The sequence below is a fragment of the Loxodonta africana genome, chromosome 8 (assembly GCF_030014295.1).
Source record: "Loxodonta africana isolate mLoxAfr1 chromosome 8, mLoxAfr1.hap2, whole genome shotgun sequence".
In the NCBI taxonomy this organism is placed as follows: domain Eukaryota; kingdom Metazoa; phylum Chordata; class Mammalia; order Proboscidea; family Elephantidae; genus Loxodonta; species Loxodonta africana.
The window spans coordinates 114,998,719-115,017,048 of record NC_087349.1 but is presented as its reverse complement, the minus strand read 5'-3'; the positions used below and the strand labels follow the sequence as shown (position 1 = coordinate 115,017,048).

General features: G+C 38.3%; 1 protein-coding gene across 1 annotated transcript in view; it reads left to right on the top strand.

Moving 5' to 3' along the window:
* ABCA13 (ATP binding cassette subfamily A member 13) overlaps positions 1 to 16,192 on the top strand; it is a 572,876-nt gene extending 556,684 nt beyond the window's left edge. The window contains 3 exon segments of the mRNA XM_064290236.1: positions 13,847 to 13,952; positions 15,329 to 15,466; positions 16,072 to 16,192. Of these exon segments, the coding sequence (XP_064146306.1) occupies positions 13,847 to 13,952; positions 15,329 to 15,466; positions 16,072 to 16,167 (340 nt within the window). The 3' untranslated portion in view covers positions 16,168 to 16,192.
* Positions 16,193 to 18,330: the final 2,138 nt, after the last annotated feature.

The following is an 18,330-nucleotide window of genomic DNA, read 5'->3' as shown; positions in this document are numbered from 1 at the left end:
GTTCGAATCCACCAGCTGCTCCTTGGAAACACTACGGGGAAGTTCTACTTCATCCTATAGAATTGCTATTAGTCAGAATTGACTTGATGGCAGTTTTTTTTTTTTTTTTCTTAACACCTTCTTGAGTCAGTTTTCATCGTACGTGTCTCTAGGAATTTTGCCTAAGTTACATAATTTATTGGCATATACTTGTTCATAGTATTCCCTTATAAACCAAAAACCAAACCTGTTGCCCTAGAGTTGATTCCGACTCATAGCGACACTTAAAATCATTTATAGTTTTGTAAGGTCAGTAGTAATATCCTTTGTTTCACTTTTGATTCAAGTAATTTGAATCTTCTCTCTCTCTCTCTCTATATATATGTATGTCAAAATCTAGTTGAAAGTTTGCCAATTTTGTTGATCGTTTTCAAGAACCAGATTTTGGTTTCATTGAATTTCTCTATTGTTTTCTATTCACCATTCCATCAACATCTACTCTAATCCATATTATTTTCTTCTTTTCGTGTTTAGTCTGCTCTTCTTTTTCCAATGTCTTAAGGTATATAGTTTTGTTTTGAGGAATTCTTATTATGCTTCACTGTGGCAACTTTGATTTAATAAACCCTAATACTTCTTGTAAAACATAGCTCGGAAACCCTGGTTGCATAGTGGTTAAGTGCTACGGCTGCTAACCAAAGGGTTGGCAGTTCGAATCCGCCAGGCGCTTCTTGGAAACCCTATAGGGCAGTTCTACTCTGTCCTACAGGGTCCCTATGAGTCGGACTTGACAGCACTGGGTTTTGTTTTTTTTTTAAGGTGTATAGTTTTGTTCTGAGAAATTCTTATTTTTAATATAGGCATTTGTAGCTAAATATTTTCCTCTAAACTCTGCTTTATCTGCATTTCATAAGTTTTGGTATGTTGTGTCTTCATTTTCATTTATCTTTAAAATATTTTCTAATTTCCACGTTTATTTCTTCTTTGACTCAGTATTCAGGAATTGTTACTTTTAAACTCAGTTATTGAACTTTTCAACTCCAGATTTTTCATTTGGTTCTTTTTCAAAATTTCTATTTCTTTGTTGATATTCTTTATTTGATGTGACACTGTCATCATACTTTCCTTTACTTTTTTAATAATGGTTTCCTTCTTTGAACATATTTATAATGGCTACTTTGAAGTCTTTGTTAAATTCAATATCTGGTTGCTCTCACAAGCAATTCATGTTGCCTGTTTTTTTAAATTTTTTCCACCCACAGTAATGGTCATACTTTCCATGTCCATGACATACTTTGCATGTCTCATAATTTTTTTTTTGGAAACTTGCCATTTTGATAATATATTGTAGCAACACTGGGTAATGGTACCCCTCCTCCCTCCCTCCTCCAGGGCTTATTTTTATTTGCTTCTTTATTTGTTTAGTGACTGGTTGAATGATAGTGAAATATATTTTCTCTCACCCCTCACAATGTTAAGTTTCGGATATTACTCCTCAGGGGACATAGCCTTGGGTATGCCCGTAGTCACCCTAGGATGATAGTGGTTTTGGCAAGACTTTCTTTGACTATCTTTTTCCTTGACCAATGAAGCTGTTAAACTTCACTAACTGCCAGCTGATTGCTCTATGGTTTTCAGCAATGCCCTAGGGCACAAATTGCTCCACAGACAAATCCAGTCAAATTCTGGCTCCTTCAAAATGATACTTCCTGAGTTCAGTGTTTGAGATGTGTTCTGATCCCAAGGGGTCTCCACCCAGCTACCTATTTCCCCTGTTCTCTCCTGAAAATGATTAGGCATACAGTCTAGATATCCTCACTAGATCCATGTATGGTCCTCCCAGATTTCTTTTACCACAATCTCCACTCTTTTTGAGAGTTCCCTTAAGCTTGAACTTCACACTCTGCTGCAAATGAAGTCAATTCTTTTGTGTTATTTGTCTTACGACCTGCTTCTCTGTCTAGGCAAAGTCTCTGAGCTACAACTCTGGAGCTAAGAATGGAAACAATGGTGCACTTCTGTCTGAATGGCACCCCTGCTTTAGGAATCGAATACTCAGTGGAGTGGAGGTGGCCATAGCCTTTCCAGCATGAGACCTGCTTTACAAGCTGCAGAAAGGGTGATTGGAACCCCAGTAATCTCAGTGGGCTTGTGTCCATGGCAGAGCTTCTATCTCACAAATTGGTGTTGGGCAGAAGAAAGGAGCCCCCACCTCTTGGCCACACTTGCCTGGTACATAGCCTCAGCAATAGGTAGCTGGAACAGGACGGAAAATACTGATGTCTTTTATCTGCCAAGAAGAAAGCCCCATCTCCCCCAAAACCCCATTGGAAGCTAGATGTACCAGTTTGGGGTGGATTTTCCATCTCAATGAGCTGAGGTAGATGAAGGAACAGATCTGATTTTAAATACTGGAGGATCTCGTTGTTCTTACTTAATTTTAGTAGGCTCTTTTAAATGTTTCTTCATAGGCTGTACATCCTAACAACCATTTCTGAACATATGTATATATACACTAAAAACTGGTACCATTGAGTCGATTCTGACATATAGCAACCCTATAGGACAGAGTAGAACTGCCCCATAGGGTTTCTGAGGAGCAGCTGATAGATTTGAACTGTCAACCTTTTGGTTAGCAACTGAGCTCTTAACCACTGCACCACCAGGGCTCCATATATATATAGAGGTTCTGGGTCCGTTACTTATGAAGCTTTGTATTATAGCTGATCTCCTATGGCTTCCACTCTCTGGCCAATATTGTAAGCATTTATACTTTTAATTTTATTGCTTATAAAATTATATTTGAATTATTAAATAACATTACATAAGGGCAAGTGACATTCTTTTGATTGGACTTTTTGATATCATCCCAAATAAATGTTTAGACTGAGGAAGTAACCTTAAGTATACATATCAGCACACTGTATTTCGGAAGAGCTGACCTAATTATTATTATTATTATTTACAGCTAATCAAGTTATAGTCATCTAGTTTTTACTTAGTGTTTAGATGGTAAAATATGTAAATCTTTCTTCGATGTCAGCTGAAATGATACCTCGAAGAACCAGGTGGTTCTATGAGGCAGAGATCAAGTATACCCTTCTTCTCCAACTTCTCCACCATTTCTGACACTAGCCATTCCCCCATGGCAGTCTTTCTCTATCAGGTTTGATAATGCATTGGAATGATCACAGAGAATTCATGGAAACAATATAACTCAATAACAACTTTATTAACAGGGAAGGATAAATAAAGGACATAAACAGAAACAAAGGTATGCAAATGGTGAGGTTCAGGAGGGTTCTCACCACAGGGCCTCGGTGTGTAAAAGGAGATCCTTATATGTCTGAAAGGGGATCTTCTTACCCTACCCAAAAACCAATGTTCGTTCTCTCCTACCAGGAAACTTTCAAACAGGAAACTCAATGATATCACTTCGATCATTGGTGGTCCTATCAGCTTTTGGTCCAGGTTCAGTCTTTACATTCTGCTGCCAGTCTCTGGGTCTGTTTGTGTCCCTGCTTCTTCTGGTACTGTGGCAGCTTCTGCCTCTCTCACCATTGCAAGTTTACTTGATCTGGGAAGGTTCTAGTACAGGATCTTGTGTCCAAAGCACCTCATCAGGAACCCTGATCTAAAGTCTCTGTGTTCTGGTATTTTTATCAGTCACCAGCAGCCCAGAGCCAATCCATGTAAAGGTTAACTACTGAGTGAGCTGCCTCCCATCAGCTAGTCCATGTAAAGGTTAAGTATTGGGCAGGGCTCCAGAGCAAATCCAGGTAAAGTTTAGACTGGTTGGAGCTCTCCTGCCAATGTGGGTAAAAGGTGGTTACTGGGTGGGGTCCCTGGCCAGTCCAAATAAAGGTTGGTTACTGGGTGGGTCTCTCCAACCAATTCAGGTAAAGGGATTTAGAGTAATATTTAGAAAACATTCACCATCTTGACAATTTAATTCCATAACCCAGGTATCACTAGGGTTTTCCCTGTCCATGAAGACTTAGGGAGAGCTGTTTGATTTCAAGCTAGTGAGATTTCAGAGACCCTCGTTTCAAGCATTCTGTGAATTTCTGGTGGATTATGCCTTCACAAGCCCTGCCCTGTCTTCTCATCTACATTTCTCTACCTAGTACTTGCTCTCTGGTCTCGGAAGCCAGATTAGTCCAGATGTGCAGCTGCTTTTGATACCTCCCAAATGGATTTGTCTCAAGCGTTCTTTGAATTTAGTAATTTTCCTAATGTTTGTTAAAGGCGAGGACAAAGGCAGAAGTCATCACAAAGCTCTAGACTTTTTGTTCTCCTGGCTCCTTCCTTCATTCTCTTCTACTGCTTTCTCTATCCTCTCCCTAGCTGCTAACACATAACTCACCTTGGTATCCAGCAGGACAGTTCTGGCCACAAATGGGCCACAGCGACTTTTGCCCTGAGTCTGCCTTTCCAAAGCCTTTTCTCAACAAGGGGAGAGGGATGGCTTCTTAAAGCAATTGCTCACCTTTGCTAAGAAAATCATTCATTTTTCTTAGTATTACACTATTTTTTTTAAAGGCTATAATACATGCGATATGACTGGAGTCCATAGAGTTTATGTGTAAGCCCTCTGAAATGGAATGAAAAAGAGTTTTAATCAGATCTTCCAAAAGGATCATGACCCTAAAAAGCTTAAAACCATGGCCAAACAGAATAAAGTGCATTTGCTTTAGCGTCTATAGCAAAACTCCCGTCCATGGAAACGCTTTACAAAACTGTGATCTTTGCACAGATGGCAGCTGAGCAGGTGTGCTGGCTCTGAAGGTTCTCTGTGGTAATGATGGTGTCTCCTCCTCAGGTCTTACCCAGCACTCATCAAGCCAGAAAGTAGATTGGTGTGACATTCTGCCACATGGTGTTCACTTAATTACCCTGGTCTGCTCAGGGACAGAAATCAGGAAGAGGATGACTATTTTTGTCCCTGTTTTCTCTCATGGTGACTGTGCTGTGGGGTCAGCTTGGTGACTCACCGTAACAGTTAGAACCCCAGCGTTTGCCACTATATGACGTCTGATGTGATAGGGCATTAATTTAGCTAACTAGAAATATTTTCCTTTCTGAAAGCCTTTCCCCTTGGGCACATATGTCACCCGGATGGACTGACACTCAAGTCTTTGATTATCAGGCTTCTGGTTCATTTGCATTAGGAAAACGTGCCATTCTATAGCATTTTCATTTTAGCGCCTGTGTTCTCTTGCTGGGATTCTGTGGGGGCTGTGCATGGATTGTAAAGGATGATAAGACTCAGTGAACTCGTTTCTGCTTCTGTTTTGTTTTTAGATAGTTTGTGTGGGGTTTGAACTAAATTCAACCACCTTGCTCATTAAAATTACTTGTGTAGTATCTTATGGACCCTTACTTTCATGCGGGAGAAATATTGCACATTTCTGGGCTTTTGTTATGCATCTGTTAATCTGAAAATCACGTAAATAATTTATGCCAACGATAAAGAACTTTTGAGAATTCCTCCATGCTTCACACAAACATTGCCTTCTCTTACTTGGAGTGGAAATAATGGTGTCAGGATTTCAACATCATGGAAAATACATTTATATCCCAACTTTCTGCTTAAAAATGAAAAAAAGAAAGAAAAGAGAAATGCTTACTTGTCAAGATTGGAAAATATAGAAAATTACTCTTGTAATATTGTCAGCTTTTAAAGGTATCTAGATTCTAGGTTTATTTTTTTAAATAAAAGAAAATGTTAAGAGACAGTAGTACTAACGACATTGAAAAAATGCAGGAGGCAGAATGAGGGGTTCGAACCCCTGATGCGAATTTTCATTTCTAATGAGATGCCTGCTGAGAATTTGCACTTCCACCCCAGGTATACTGAATCAGAGCTACAGTTTAACAAGAGCCCCAGGTGATTCTTATGTATAACTTCTTGGGAACTTGTTGTTGGTTGGTGACTTTGAGTCGGTCCTGACACTTAGCGACCCTACGTACAACAGAACAAAACACTGCCTGATCCTGTGCCATCCTCACAATCGTTGTTATGCTTGAGCCCTTTGTTGCAACCACTGTGTCAATCCATCTTGTTGAAGGTCTTCCTCTTTTTTGCTGATCCTCTATTTTACCAAACATAATGTCCTTCTCTAGGGATTGATTCCTCCTAATAACACGTCCAAAGTATGTGGTACGTAGTCTCACCATCTTCTAAGTAGCATCTTCTAAGGAGCATTCTGGCTGCTCTTCTTCCAAGACAGATTTGTCTGGTGTTCTGGCAGTCCATAGCATACTCAGTATTCTTCGACAATGCGATAATACGAATGAAGATTCTCATCAGGGAATTTGTTAGAAATGCAATTTTCAGCAGGAGTTCGGGGTCGGAATGAACCAGTTGGAAGCCCTGGTTTTATAGCTATCATCTTACCACCGTGAAAACAAAATAGCCTCCTGTGCTTGTTTGGCAGGTGAAAATGGTGTAATGATAGAGATGAGGGCACTTCCGAAACCAAACCCATTGCTGTAGAGTTGATTCCAATTCATAGCGACCCCATAGGGTTTCCGAGACTATAAATCTTTACAGAAGCAGACTGCCACATCTTTCTCCTGAGGAGCTGCTGGTGGTTTTGAACCACTGACTTTTTGGTTAGCAGTTGGTCACTTTAACCACTGCACCACCAGGATGCCTTTGAGGGCATTTAGGGCACTTGTTTTCCCATCCTACTGACTCGGCTATAGCCCCATGATTAAAAATGATTCCTTCTAATTATTCAAAAAATGATGGAAAAACTTTAGAAATATTCGGTATATTTTTCTGTTCCATTAATAAGGAAGTATTGTTCCTATTACATTAAAACTTACCAAGGAATATAGTCCATTCATTAACTCATCAAAGATGAACTGGGCACTTGCAGGGATATGAGGGTCAGTGGTAGAGCTGCCTATGGGTCTGGCCCTCAAGGAGCACTTACATAACAGCTGTCTTGATGAAGACTGCACCTCACACTTGGGTGCACAAGAAAGGGCACCCAAATCACACGAGGGGTCAAGGGAACCTCACGAGGCAAGGCCCTCCACTCCCAGAATAGGGCCTTGCACAAATGAGCACTAAATGAACATGTGGAATAAATGTAGGGAAGGTCTAGTGTGGCTAGATGAAGGATAGTCTTGGATGAGAAGCCAGAGAGAAAGGCATCATGGAATGCCTTGTAGACCAAGTGGAGTTTGACTTTTGAGTCAAAGACTTGCAAATCTTGAAGCTGACAGACATTCTGTGTTCTGAGATGTCTCTGTTGATTTTTCCTGGTGCCAACTTTGATCTAAGGTCTGAATTCCTGAATCTATGGCTGGTGTTGTCATTTAGGAAAGTGACACCTCTAGCCACAGAGAGGAATCTTCTTGGACAGATGTGTGCTAATGTGTCTCATGCTTTCTTTTATTTTAAAGCCTTGCCACCTATCCACTGAGATTCTGCCTTAACACTTGGAAGCTTTTTGAAGGTTTTTTTCAAAGTCAATTTCCTTCCCAGGAGTAATGCTGGTGCCAGCTGCCAAACATTGTTTTTCATTTGTTGTGTGTCAGAGGATCTTTTTATGTTAATGCTTTGGACCTATAATCCTTAAGACCATTCTGATTTGCATACGCAGTGATTAAAAGTTTTCTGATCTGAATTTAGCTAAAGTTGGAATGATAAAGGCACCTGCTGTGAAGAAATTTGGTTTTGGAGTAGGAAGCTCCTGTTAGTCCCAACTTTGCAGTTAATAAACTAGTGACAATGGGTAAATCTCCCAACTTCTTTGTAACTCAAAATTTTGCATTTTATGGAGAAAAAAAAAAAAGTCATCTGTTCTATTTAGCACACAAAGTTATTATAAGTGTAAAATGAATTAATTGGTGTGAAAGTGTTTTATAATATAAAGAATACCTTGAGAAGCCACAGTTTAGCAAGATATGTTGAAACTAGAGTTTCAAATTTAACTGACCAGTGTTTCAACGCTACTCCCTCCACTTCTTTTGAGTTGTGTGATCTTGAGCAAATTATCTCAAAATGTTGAGGGGATTAAATTGGATAATTCATGCTGAGTGCCTCATTCAGAGTGGACCCATGACAGGACTTAATATCCGTCGTTCTCTCTCTCTCTCCTTGTTTTCTCCTCTGCCTAGCAGGGTTGGGTCTCCTTGAGGACTGAAGTGTCAGTGAGAAAGTTTTTAGTACAGTGGCATCAAGCACACACATCAAGTGCTCACGTAAATGTTTGCTTTCTGTTGTCAGCTAACTCTCCCACAGTGCCACTGTCTCCTTCTGCACTACATCCACACATCCCAAAGACAAAAGCTTGCAATTCAGTTACTGAGGACTGGTCCCCACTTTTTAGAGCTCTGGGGTTGCATCCTTCCTTACTGAAATTCAGTATATTGTGGAGGCGCAGACCCATGAGGAGTCGGGCATGCATGTGGAGAAGCCAGAAGGCGAGTCAGAGACTGATATGGCCTGAAGCAGTGACGGCCCAAATCCTGCCACTGATGCTTTTTAACGAATGCTTGAGGACAGCTTTACTCACGAGCTTTCTTTCTGCTCTCACTCTGTAACGGGTCCAGGACAAAGGTTATTTAAAGATAATTTCATCCTCAGATATTTCTAGGGAGGGGCATGTAGATGTGTATGTCTGTATAAATACATTGCTTATGAAGCAGAGGATGGGAATAAATGGGTCTACGTGTCAATCATCAGTTGCCATGGAGTTGACTTAGACTCATGGTGACTCCATGCGTGTCAAAGGAGAACTGTGCTCCATAGGATTATCAGTGGCTAATTTTCCAAAAGTTGTTCCCCAGGCCTTTCTTCCACAGTATCTCTGGGTATACTCAAACCTTCAGCCTTTCAGTTAGCAGCCGAGCACATTAACCATTTGCAGCAGACACTTAACAAAAGTATCACACATTTTAAAAAATTATTTTGTATTCCGAGATCCAAGATTAGCGTCGATAACAAGAAGAGTGTTATGCATTTAATTTTAGAGGTAACTAAAAGCTTCCCAAAATGATTTTAAAATCAGAAACTGAATTACCGCATGGGACACTAGCACTAGAGCTTGTATTCTTTTAGAAAACATGCAGTTTTTTCTTTGACAATAAAAGTGGTATATGCTTGTAATTTTGAAGAATAGGAGAGGAAAAAGAAAAAAGATGCTAGTTGTACTAATTCCTGTGATCAGATTATATTCTAGAATTTTATTTTGATGGATTTAGAGTGGCATTTTTGATGTATATTTGTATAGTTGACATCACATGCTCTGAGTATATAATTTCCTGTTTTGCATTTTATACTTAATATTATAACATGGACATTGTGCTCAAATTAAAAATCCTTTGTAGAAGAAGCCTTGGGTGGTGCAACAGTTAAGCACTCAGCTGCTAACTGAAAGGCTGAGAGATTGAACTCACCCAGCGGTCCTGCAGGAGAGAGACCTGGCAATCTGCTTCTGTAAAGATTACAGTCTAGGAAACCCAATGGAGCAGTTCCGCTCTGTCACGTGGGATCTATGTGGGTCAGAATCAATTCAATGGCACCCAGCAGCAACAACATATTTGTCATAAAACTTTGACTCTGAATGTTTTTGGAAGGATTTTTTTTTAGAAGTGAAATAATTATGTTAAAGAATGTAAACCTTTAGAAGGCTTTTGATATTACTCACAATTGAATTTTCAGAAATGTTGTTTTAGATGCCATTTCCAGCTCTCTCAGAGTACTCTCTCACTGTCTGATTCTTCAAAAATGTGTATTTATTGTTCCATTAGTACCTTGTTCATGCTTCTATTTTAGTGTTTATTACATCTATTGCATTTAATGTTTGTGATAACAAAATGTAGTACAGTCATGCACCGTGTCTCTTTGGACAATGCCTGGCCAGGTATATGTCTTTGGGCAGGTGTGTGCCCCCTGGGGGATGCCCACAGCCCAACTTGGCAGTGAGCCCACCCTGTTAATCCCCACCAATGAGAACAGGCCACCATGCTGGTGGGAAGAGTGGGCACTTAATCCTGTTCCCCAGTGCCAAATATCAACAACACAGCCTCCCTACCATGACCTCAAGGGGCTTTGGGGCCACATGCTGGGCAAGACCCGGCCCAGTGCTCACTTGAGGCATCTGCAGCAGGAGCTACCTGGGCTACATGCTGCACAGCAGCCCCCAGCACTCAGAAGCCCCAAGCCCTGCGGAGATATCACATAACATCCTATTTCACAGAACATAAGGTGGAGATATATAGACACCTTAAATGGGAAATAATACTGTTGTTTATATTTATTTAATCACCTTCTATGCAAATGATATGAACATAATGGATTATCAAGAAATGCTAGATCAATGAGTGAATATATAATTGAATGACTCTTTGGCTAGTTTGAAAGCTTTCAGACTATAGGAAGTACTTGAATAAAACAAATCCTTCAGGAAATTTAGATAATTGAATTAAGTGGGTGGGTTATAGGCAAAAACAAGAAAGGAAAGCTGGTATAAACTAGGTACTTGCATCATAAATGGATGTAACAATCTAGAATAATTCTTTTAATAATCGAAGTGTCATGGTCTTAAAATTTTATGTCCAGATTCCTTGTTGATTATTCTAGAGACCTTGAGACATGTACCAGTCTATTTGAAAAAATATTTTCTCTTCCCTTCTGTGTATATTTCAGGGTCTCTAAAGTAAAGGTGAAAATCTCTTGTTGTTGTTAGGTGCTGTCAAGTCAGTTCCGACTGGTAGCGACCCTATGTATGATAGGATGAAACACTGCCCAGTCCTGCACCATCCTCACAACGTTTTTAGGTTTGAGCCCATTGTTGCAGCCACTGTGCCAATGCATCTCGTCAAGAGTCTTCCTCTTTTTCGCTGTGACCCCTCCATCTCACCAAGCATGATATCCTTCTCTAGGGACTAGCGTCTTAGTTCCAATGAACATTTATTTTGAAAATAATATAGTAATATGTGCATACCTGCTTAGAGTGAGAATTTACTAGACAATTATTGGAATCTGGCATGATGTTTTTCAAAATCCTTAAGCAAAATATGCCCATAGGACTCCAATTTCTGCAAGTAGTGAAAGTGAATCCTGGCGTACACAGAAGCGTGAGCTCAGCTATCCATTCACTGTCCATGCACGACGTGGTGCTTTTCACGTAGAACTTCAGGTCAATTTCTAACTGCTTCTACTTTTATCTAATTCCCCCAATGAATTGTGAGCTTCTTCATACTAAAGAGAGTGTTTCTTCCATTTTGGCAATATCCTATGCAGAACCTAAATTCTATCTATGTATCTATCATCTATCTATCTATCTATCTATCTATCTATGTATCATCTAACTATCTATCTATCTATCTATCTATGTATCTATCTATCTATCATCTAACTATCTATCTATCTATCTATCTATGTATCTATCTATCTATCATCTATCATCTATCATCTATCTATCTATCTATCTATCTATCTATCTATCTATCTATCTATCTATCTATCTATGTATCTATCTATCATCTAACTATCTATCTATCTATCTATCTATCTATCTATCTATCTATCTATCTATCATCTATCATCTATCTATCTATCATCTATCTATCTATCTATCTATCTATCTATCTATCTATCTATCTATCTATCATTTATCTATCTATCTATCTATCTATCATCTATCTATGTATCTGTATCTATGTATCTATCATCTATCTATCTATCTGTCTGTCTGTCTGTCTATCTATCTATCTATCTATCTATCTATCTATCTATCTATCTATCTATCTATCTATCTATCGTCTATCTATCTACTCACTTCTTCACTCCCTCCCTCCTTCATACAGGGTCAGGTGCAGTAACAAGTGATTTTTAAAGATTCATTCATTTAATCCTCTAAAAACCTACTAAAAAACAAAAAAAGAGTTGATTCTGACTCATGGCAACTCTGCTTCTAGGATTTTCAGTACCGATTTTTCAGAAGTAGACTGGGCTTTTTCTAGAAGGTGTCTCTGAGTGGACTCGAACCTTCAACTTTTTGGTTAGCAGCTAGACACATTAACTACTTTCACCACCCAGGGACTCCAAAACTTTATCAGGAAAAAACTATTATTAGCCTCATTTTCTAGATGTGCCAAATGAGATTAGAAAATTTAACCGACTCACCCAGGTCATGTGTCTAGTACATGGAGGCGGTGAATTCAAACTCAGGGCATCAGTTTCCAGTGTAAACACTACATTATACCAGGTCTTCCAAATCATTCATAACCACCAGATAAGGAGCTCATCTCTAGCAAATATACCCCTAGGACACAACTTTGTGCTCAGGCACAGCTGAGAACTCTGGGGACTAATTACAAAGTTCCTATAACATTGTACCCCCTCCCATTTCAGAAACCTCTTGAACTATCTGTGCCTCAATTTCTTACCTACTTGTAAAGCAAATACATAACCACCTTGGTGCATTAGGTGAAGATGGAGTAAGATAACACATATTAATCAGCGGCACAGCGTCTAACATACCAATGGGCAGAAAAGGAATGACAGCTAAATACACACCTCCTGTGCAAACCTAGTTTGTTGGTCTTCAGAAATTCTTACAGATAGCTAAATAGAGGGTTTAAGGAGGTGCTCCTCTGTATGCTTTCATTTACATCTTACCAGTATTCTCAACAACCTGCCAGCCCACTCAAAATGATGACAGGCTGTTGTGGGGACCACCACAGACCTCAGGGGAAATGATCACTAACAACTTGACATCAAGGCAGGAGACAGGGTAATGGAACTTGGGACTAGGAAGGAACTCTGTGGGTATTCACAAAAGTGATCCATGTCATCGAAACAAAGTCACATTATCTTGTACTTTCTGTCTTCAATGGAAGGATTTACATGAAAAAATTATTTAGCCATAAAGGTATTAGAGCCACCTTACTTGTAGAACATTAACTTAAGTGTAACAATTTTTCCTCTGGCAAAGTTTTGTGAATGAAGTACGACTGTAAGACTTTGCTGTGTCATTAATTAATGTATTCACTACGATATGCCAGGCACTCTACTAGGCATTGGGACAGATGCATCGGTGAACAAAACAGAAAGATGCTGTCACGATACGTTCACATATTTGTGCTTTATTCAACACAATTGAATTGACACATTAGTGGGACACTATTATGTAACAAACAGCATGCTAGGCACCTAAGATAAAGCAGTGGAAAGGTGTACATATTTCTGGGAGTCCCATAAATCTTTGGAGACTGATGTCTGAGATTATTGTACACTATGAATATAACCTCATGTGTAGTCATTTGGACACCAGTACAATCTACAACTCCACAACTCTAGGAATGATGTCTCTCAGGCCAACTTCTCTTCCAGTCACGGGACTGTCCAGGTGCAGCACAGTGGGAAGAGTTGTTTTACATGACAAACAAGTGCCTGCCTCAATTCTTTATACATTTTTTTTATCACTTTCCCCAGACACATTCTAATACTTATGGACCTTGAAGTAGTAAGATGAGGGTTTAATTTTCAAGACTAGTTTCCAGTCCAGCTTCTCACATCCTTTAACTCACTGCTTTATATGCAGTTTGCATTTTTGCCTTTGTTCTTTTATTGAATTGATCTTAATTCCCAGATTTGCTAATTAAAAAAATAATAATAATAAATCAGTGTCTGTGTCAATATAAATTAAATCATAGCAAACTGCATAATCGGGTTATGATGGATTTCTGAGTATCATATTGTAAAAATTTGAAATCTCTCTATGATTTGGAATAATAATTATTATTATTTTTTTCTTCACATGAAAATGATTAGACTTGGAACTTACCCTTCTTAGATCAATGTAGTAGTAACCATATTTTTATTTCATTCACCTCTCAGGTTTGGTGATGGTTATACAGTCAAGGTTTGGCTCTGTAAAAGAGGACATCAACATCACACTATTTCTGACTGCTTGAAGCTCCATTTCCCAGGAATTCAGTTTAAGGTAATGCTAATGTTCAGCATTACTTCTTTGTTTTCATCTATGAAGTCACTTGTATAATCTTGTTTTAAATCTATGCTATCATAAATAGTGCCTATTTTATTGGCCTCATAGCAACGTATAGGCCATGCCTCCCTACCACAAATATCACGAACAGCTGATGTTGCTTGACAGTTCTTGAGGATGACGAACCTGCTAGGCCACTTGTTGGATTACCCAGATATAAAATGTGATTAGGCATCAACCCCCTTGCCTGTGGCACATCTCCATAGCATAGCACATTTTTTTCAGGATGGAAAATTGCAAAAGTTACTTTCTCAGGGGTATTTGCTGCCAGGTTTACAGGTTGTGGCATTATTTCACAGAAAGAGCTCTAGGCTTGGGATCAGAATCTTCTACAACCTTGATGCAAATAAAGTGTGGTCCTTGAACCACCAGCATCTGTGTCACCTGGGAGCTTGTTAGACATGCAGGCTGCAACCTACTGAACCAGAATCTGCATTTTAGTAAGGTCGCAAGGCAAACTTATGCACGTGACAGTTGGAGAGGCGCGGTATACACTTCTTTTGGATAGCGGTGTGATTGATGCTAGATTATCATAACTTCTAATAGGTTGTCGTCCATAAGGTAACTAGTTTTTAATCTATTTGAACAAACATTTAGCAAAATACTACCATATAAGAGGTACTCTGTGCAAAACACTCTGTCATTCATACTTGAGTACCGTTCTAAACAAACATAAAACAGACATTGCTATCCTCATTTTGCATATATGAAAATGAGGCTCATAGCAGTTAAATGTCTTACCCAGAGTGGCTCAGCTAATGGTGAGAGCCAAACGCAAATCCCAGTGTGAATTTCAGTCCTCCACAACATCTCTCTTATACCACTTTAACTTTCTACTCGAATATCTCTAGGCATGTAATTCCCAAACCAAACCCATTGCCTTCAAGTCGGCTCCTGCTCATAGAGACCCTATAGGACAGAGTAAACTGCCCCACAGGGTTCCTAAGGAGCAGCTGGTGGATTCGAACTCCCGACCTTTTGTTTAGCATCTGAGCTCTTAACCACTGCACCCCCAGGACATATTACCCCCTTAAAAATGTCTTTTTCATGCTCATGGCAGTGTAGGGGCATATAAGGAGGCAAAACATTAACTCAACCCAGGTGACTGTCACTTACAAAATATCCCTTGTGATAAATTGTCATCAATAAGCATTTATTGGAGATATTCAAAATGGACTCACAAGCCTAGTTGGTATCTATGGTTAGAAAAAAATTATGTGAGAAATAAATATATTTTGATTAATTTTGTTTGATGATTGCTAATCAATAATCTCTACATAATATATGTATATATATTTATTTTTTGTTTTTAGGGACAACGTCTTAATTTATTGGAATATCATTTACCAAAAAGATGGGGATGCTTAGCTGATTTGTTCAAAGTTCTAGAGAAAAATAAGACCTTCTTGAATATCAAACACTACTCCATTAACCAAACCACTTTGGAACAGGTAGGGTACCTTGAATAATTCAGTAGCTTTAATTTTGGTATGTTCATGAAACTTAGTTTTGTCCATTTTTAAAATTAACCAAATTGTTTTTTGACCATTTCTTTTAATGAATCACTGCTTGATTTAAAAAGAAAATTGTGATAAAGATGGTGAGTTTTAGGAGGTTTTTTATATGTTTTTCAGTCCAGGTGCATTATCAACAGGGCTACAGTTTATTAAGGATCACAATCAGTAGGTTAAATCATGTCCTTTCTCTACCTTACCCATCTCCCCAAAGACTACTTTAATTCAATGATAACGAGCTTTGGAAGAGAAAGTGTTTGGTTTATTAAGAGTACCAGAAATGTTAAACTAAATCACAACTTCTTTCTAAAACCACGTATATGCTATTGAGAATTCTCAGATGATTTATTACTTTTCCGGAAATCCATTGTGTCCTCAATGGATTTTCATGTTTGTGGCCATTTAGGAGGGGGTGGTGTGAACTGACAATTTGTAGCTTTAGGAATGGTTGAGTAGTACTTTCAGAGAAAGTCCCTCCTTATGAAAGTTGAGACCAAAATGTTGAATGTACTTACGAGTTAACATTTCATTATTTCTTTCAGGTATTTATTAATTTTGCTACTGAGCAGCAGCAAACTCCGCAAGCTACTCTAGAGCCATCAACTGACAGTTACCACCCTCAGCATCTGCCTATCTAAACACTAAAGAAGCTTTTATTGGGAATAAAACCTTGTCTCTCATTAAAATTTATACTCAAGGGTGAAACAAGCAAGTACACATCTAATGAGTTAGAGGATGCATTCCAGACAGTCTAATTATCTACTCTCTTCAATTTCTATTTTGAAACTCTTTGTTAATTAATAACTAAAAAACAGAAAGGTCATTTTTTCTGTAGATTCTGTGAAGTTCCTTGAACAAATTTATTTTCTTTGCCAAATGGGCACCAACTTCTTTGTGACACAGACCATGTATGAATTAACACAGCCCAACTGAAGACATTCTTTAGGGCTGGAAAGGTTGTCACAGAGCATCAAGTCCAAATATTTTCATTTTTTTTACAGAAACCCAGCCCTCCCCACCCCAAGGTTAAAATTTTTTCCCAACTTATTTGTACAGGAAATAGTATTTTGTGTACAAATAACTCTTATTTCCTCATTTATAATCTTTTCACTGGATATGCTTACATATTTTTAAAATAAAAAGTCAATGATGGAATTGCAAACTTTTCCTAATACTGAATGAAGTTACATGCTATGACTTTAAAAAATAGCCTTTTTTTTTTTTTTTTTGCTCAACAGATTCACAGATTCTTTTTTTTTTCCTAATAGGAGTTAAGGAGCTTTGTAGTCAACCCTCTAGCAAAATTAAATAAATTGGACAAGGTGTTCTGTATCATTAATAATAGAGTTTTACCAGAATCAGACAAAATCAGGAGGCATAGAAGGAGATATTATGTTCATGTATTTTCTTTTTCTTAATTTGCATTAATAAGTTGTAGTTTTTCATTCTCAGCCAGTGGTTGTGAGTGTGGTAATCCCCATATTAGCAGCACCAGCAGCACCTGGGAGCTTGTTAGAAATGCAAATTCTCAGGCCCATCTCAGACCTACCAGTCAAATTCTGGGCGGAGCCGCGCAATCTGGGTTTAAATAAGCCCTCCAAGGGATTCTAATGCACATTCCAGTTGGAGAACCACAGAGCTAAAGAAATAGTTAAGTTACTTTCTACTGACATACAAACAATGTGTTTGGTACTGGTAATAGTTTGCAGTCATTTTGGGTTCAGATGTTTCTCAACATTTTTCTTCTAATGTTTTGCTAAAACCATACTGACTTCACTTGGAAACTTGATCTTGTTCAATTATAGCTATTGAGTAATACTAGTTTGTGATCAAAGGAAAGCACTCTCTTGTGACATTTCTTTGCTAAAGCAAGATTTCATTAAAATCTATGTTTTCTGAATACCGGTGTATACCAGAAATGTTTTTAAATCTGTAATGGCTGAGCTAATCATGGACAGTTTTGGTGTGAATGATTTTAATCCACATGTATCACATGAATTATGCTTTCTTAACCAACGACAACAACAAAGAAGTTGAAAATTAAGATCCTATGAGTTTTTTCCAGCTCTAACATAGTGTCATTGTCAAAATGGAAGATACAAATCTTTTTTTCTGTGGAATCAATGAATACCAATTTGTGAAGCGTGAACATGTTTATACTGCAGTGAATAAATGAGTTGTGCTTTAATTTAACCTGGGTTCTTTTTTTTTTTTTTTGATGTAATAGTGTTTTTGCCCATGTATTTTCTTGTACATTTATTTGAGTCACACAGGATCCAATTTAATTTAGGAAAGAAGGAAGTGAAACTACTCCCAATCTCTTAAGTTTGAAAAGGAAGGTTAAAATTTAATTGAGTTTTACTCTTCTGTATTCTGCTCTTAAGGGTATTTTTTCTAGTCTTTGAACTGCTGTGTTCTTAAAGTTTATGCTTCAAGGTATGCCTTTGGAAAATAAACAGAAAAGGAAAAAAAAAACAAAACTCAACATGCTAAAAAACCACATCCCAGGAGACTGGACCCAAAAGGTCAAATCTTATGTTAATGTGGAAAATGTCATTGCATTTATAAGTCATGCAGGTATTTTGGAGTTAAACATTTGTCTTAAGACCTTTGGGCTTAAGGTCACACAACTGAGGCTTTTAAACAAACCACCTTCTTTGAAAGCATTTGAGTAGAGTACTTTATAAAGCGAAGGCAACGGTGATTATTCCAGTTCCAGTAGTCTAGCTTTTATTATATAGTTTATCTTTACCTAGATATTTAAACAGATGATGTGTTAAAGCTTTCATGTGAAATCAAGA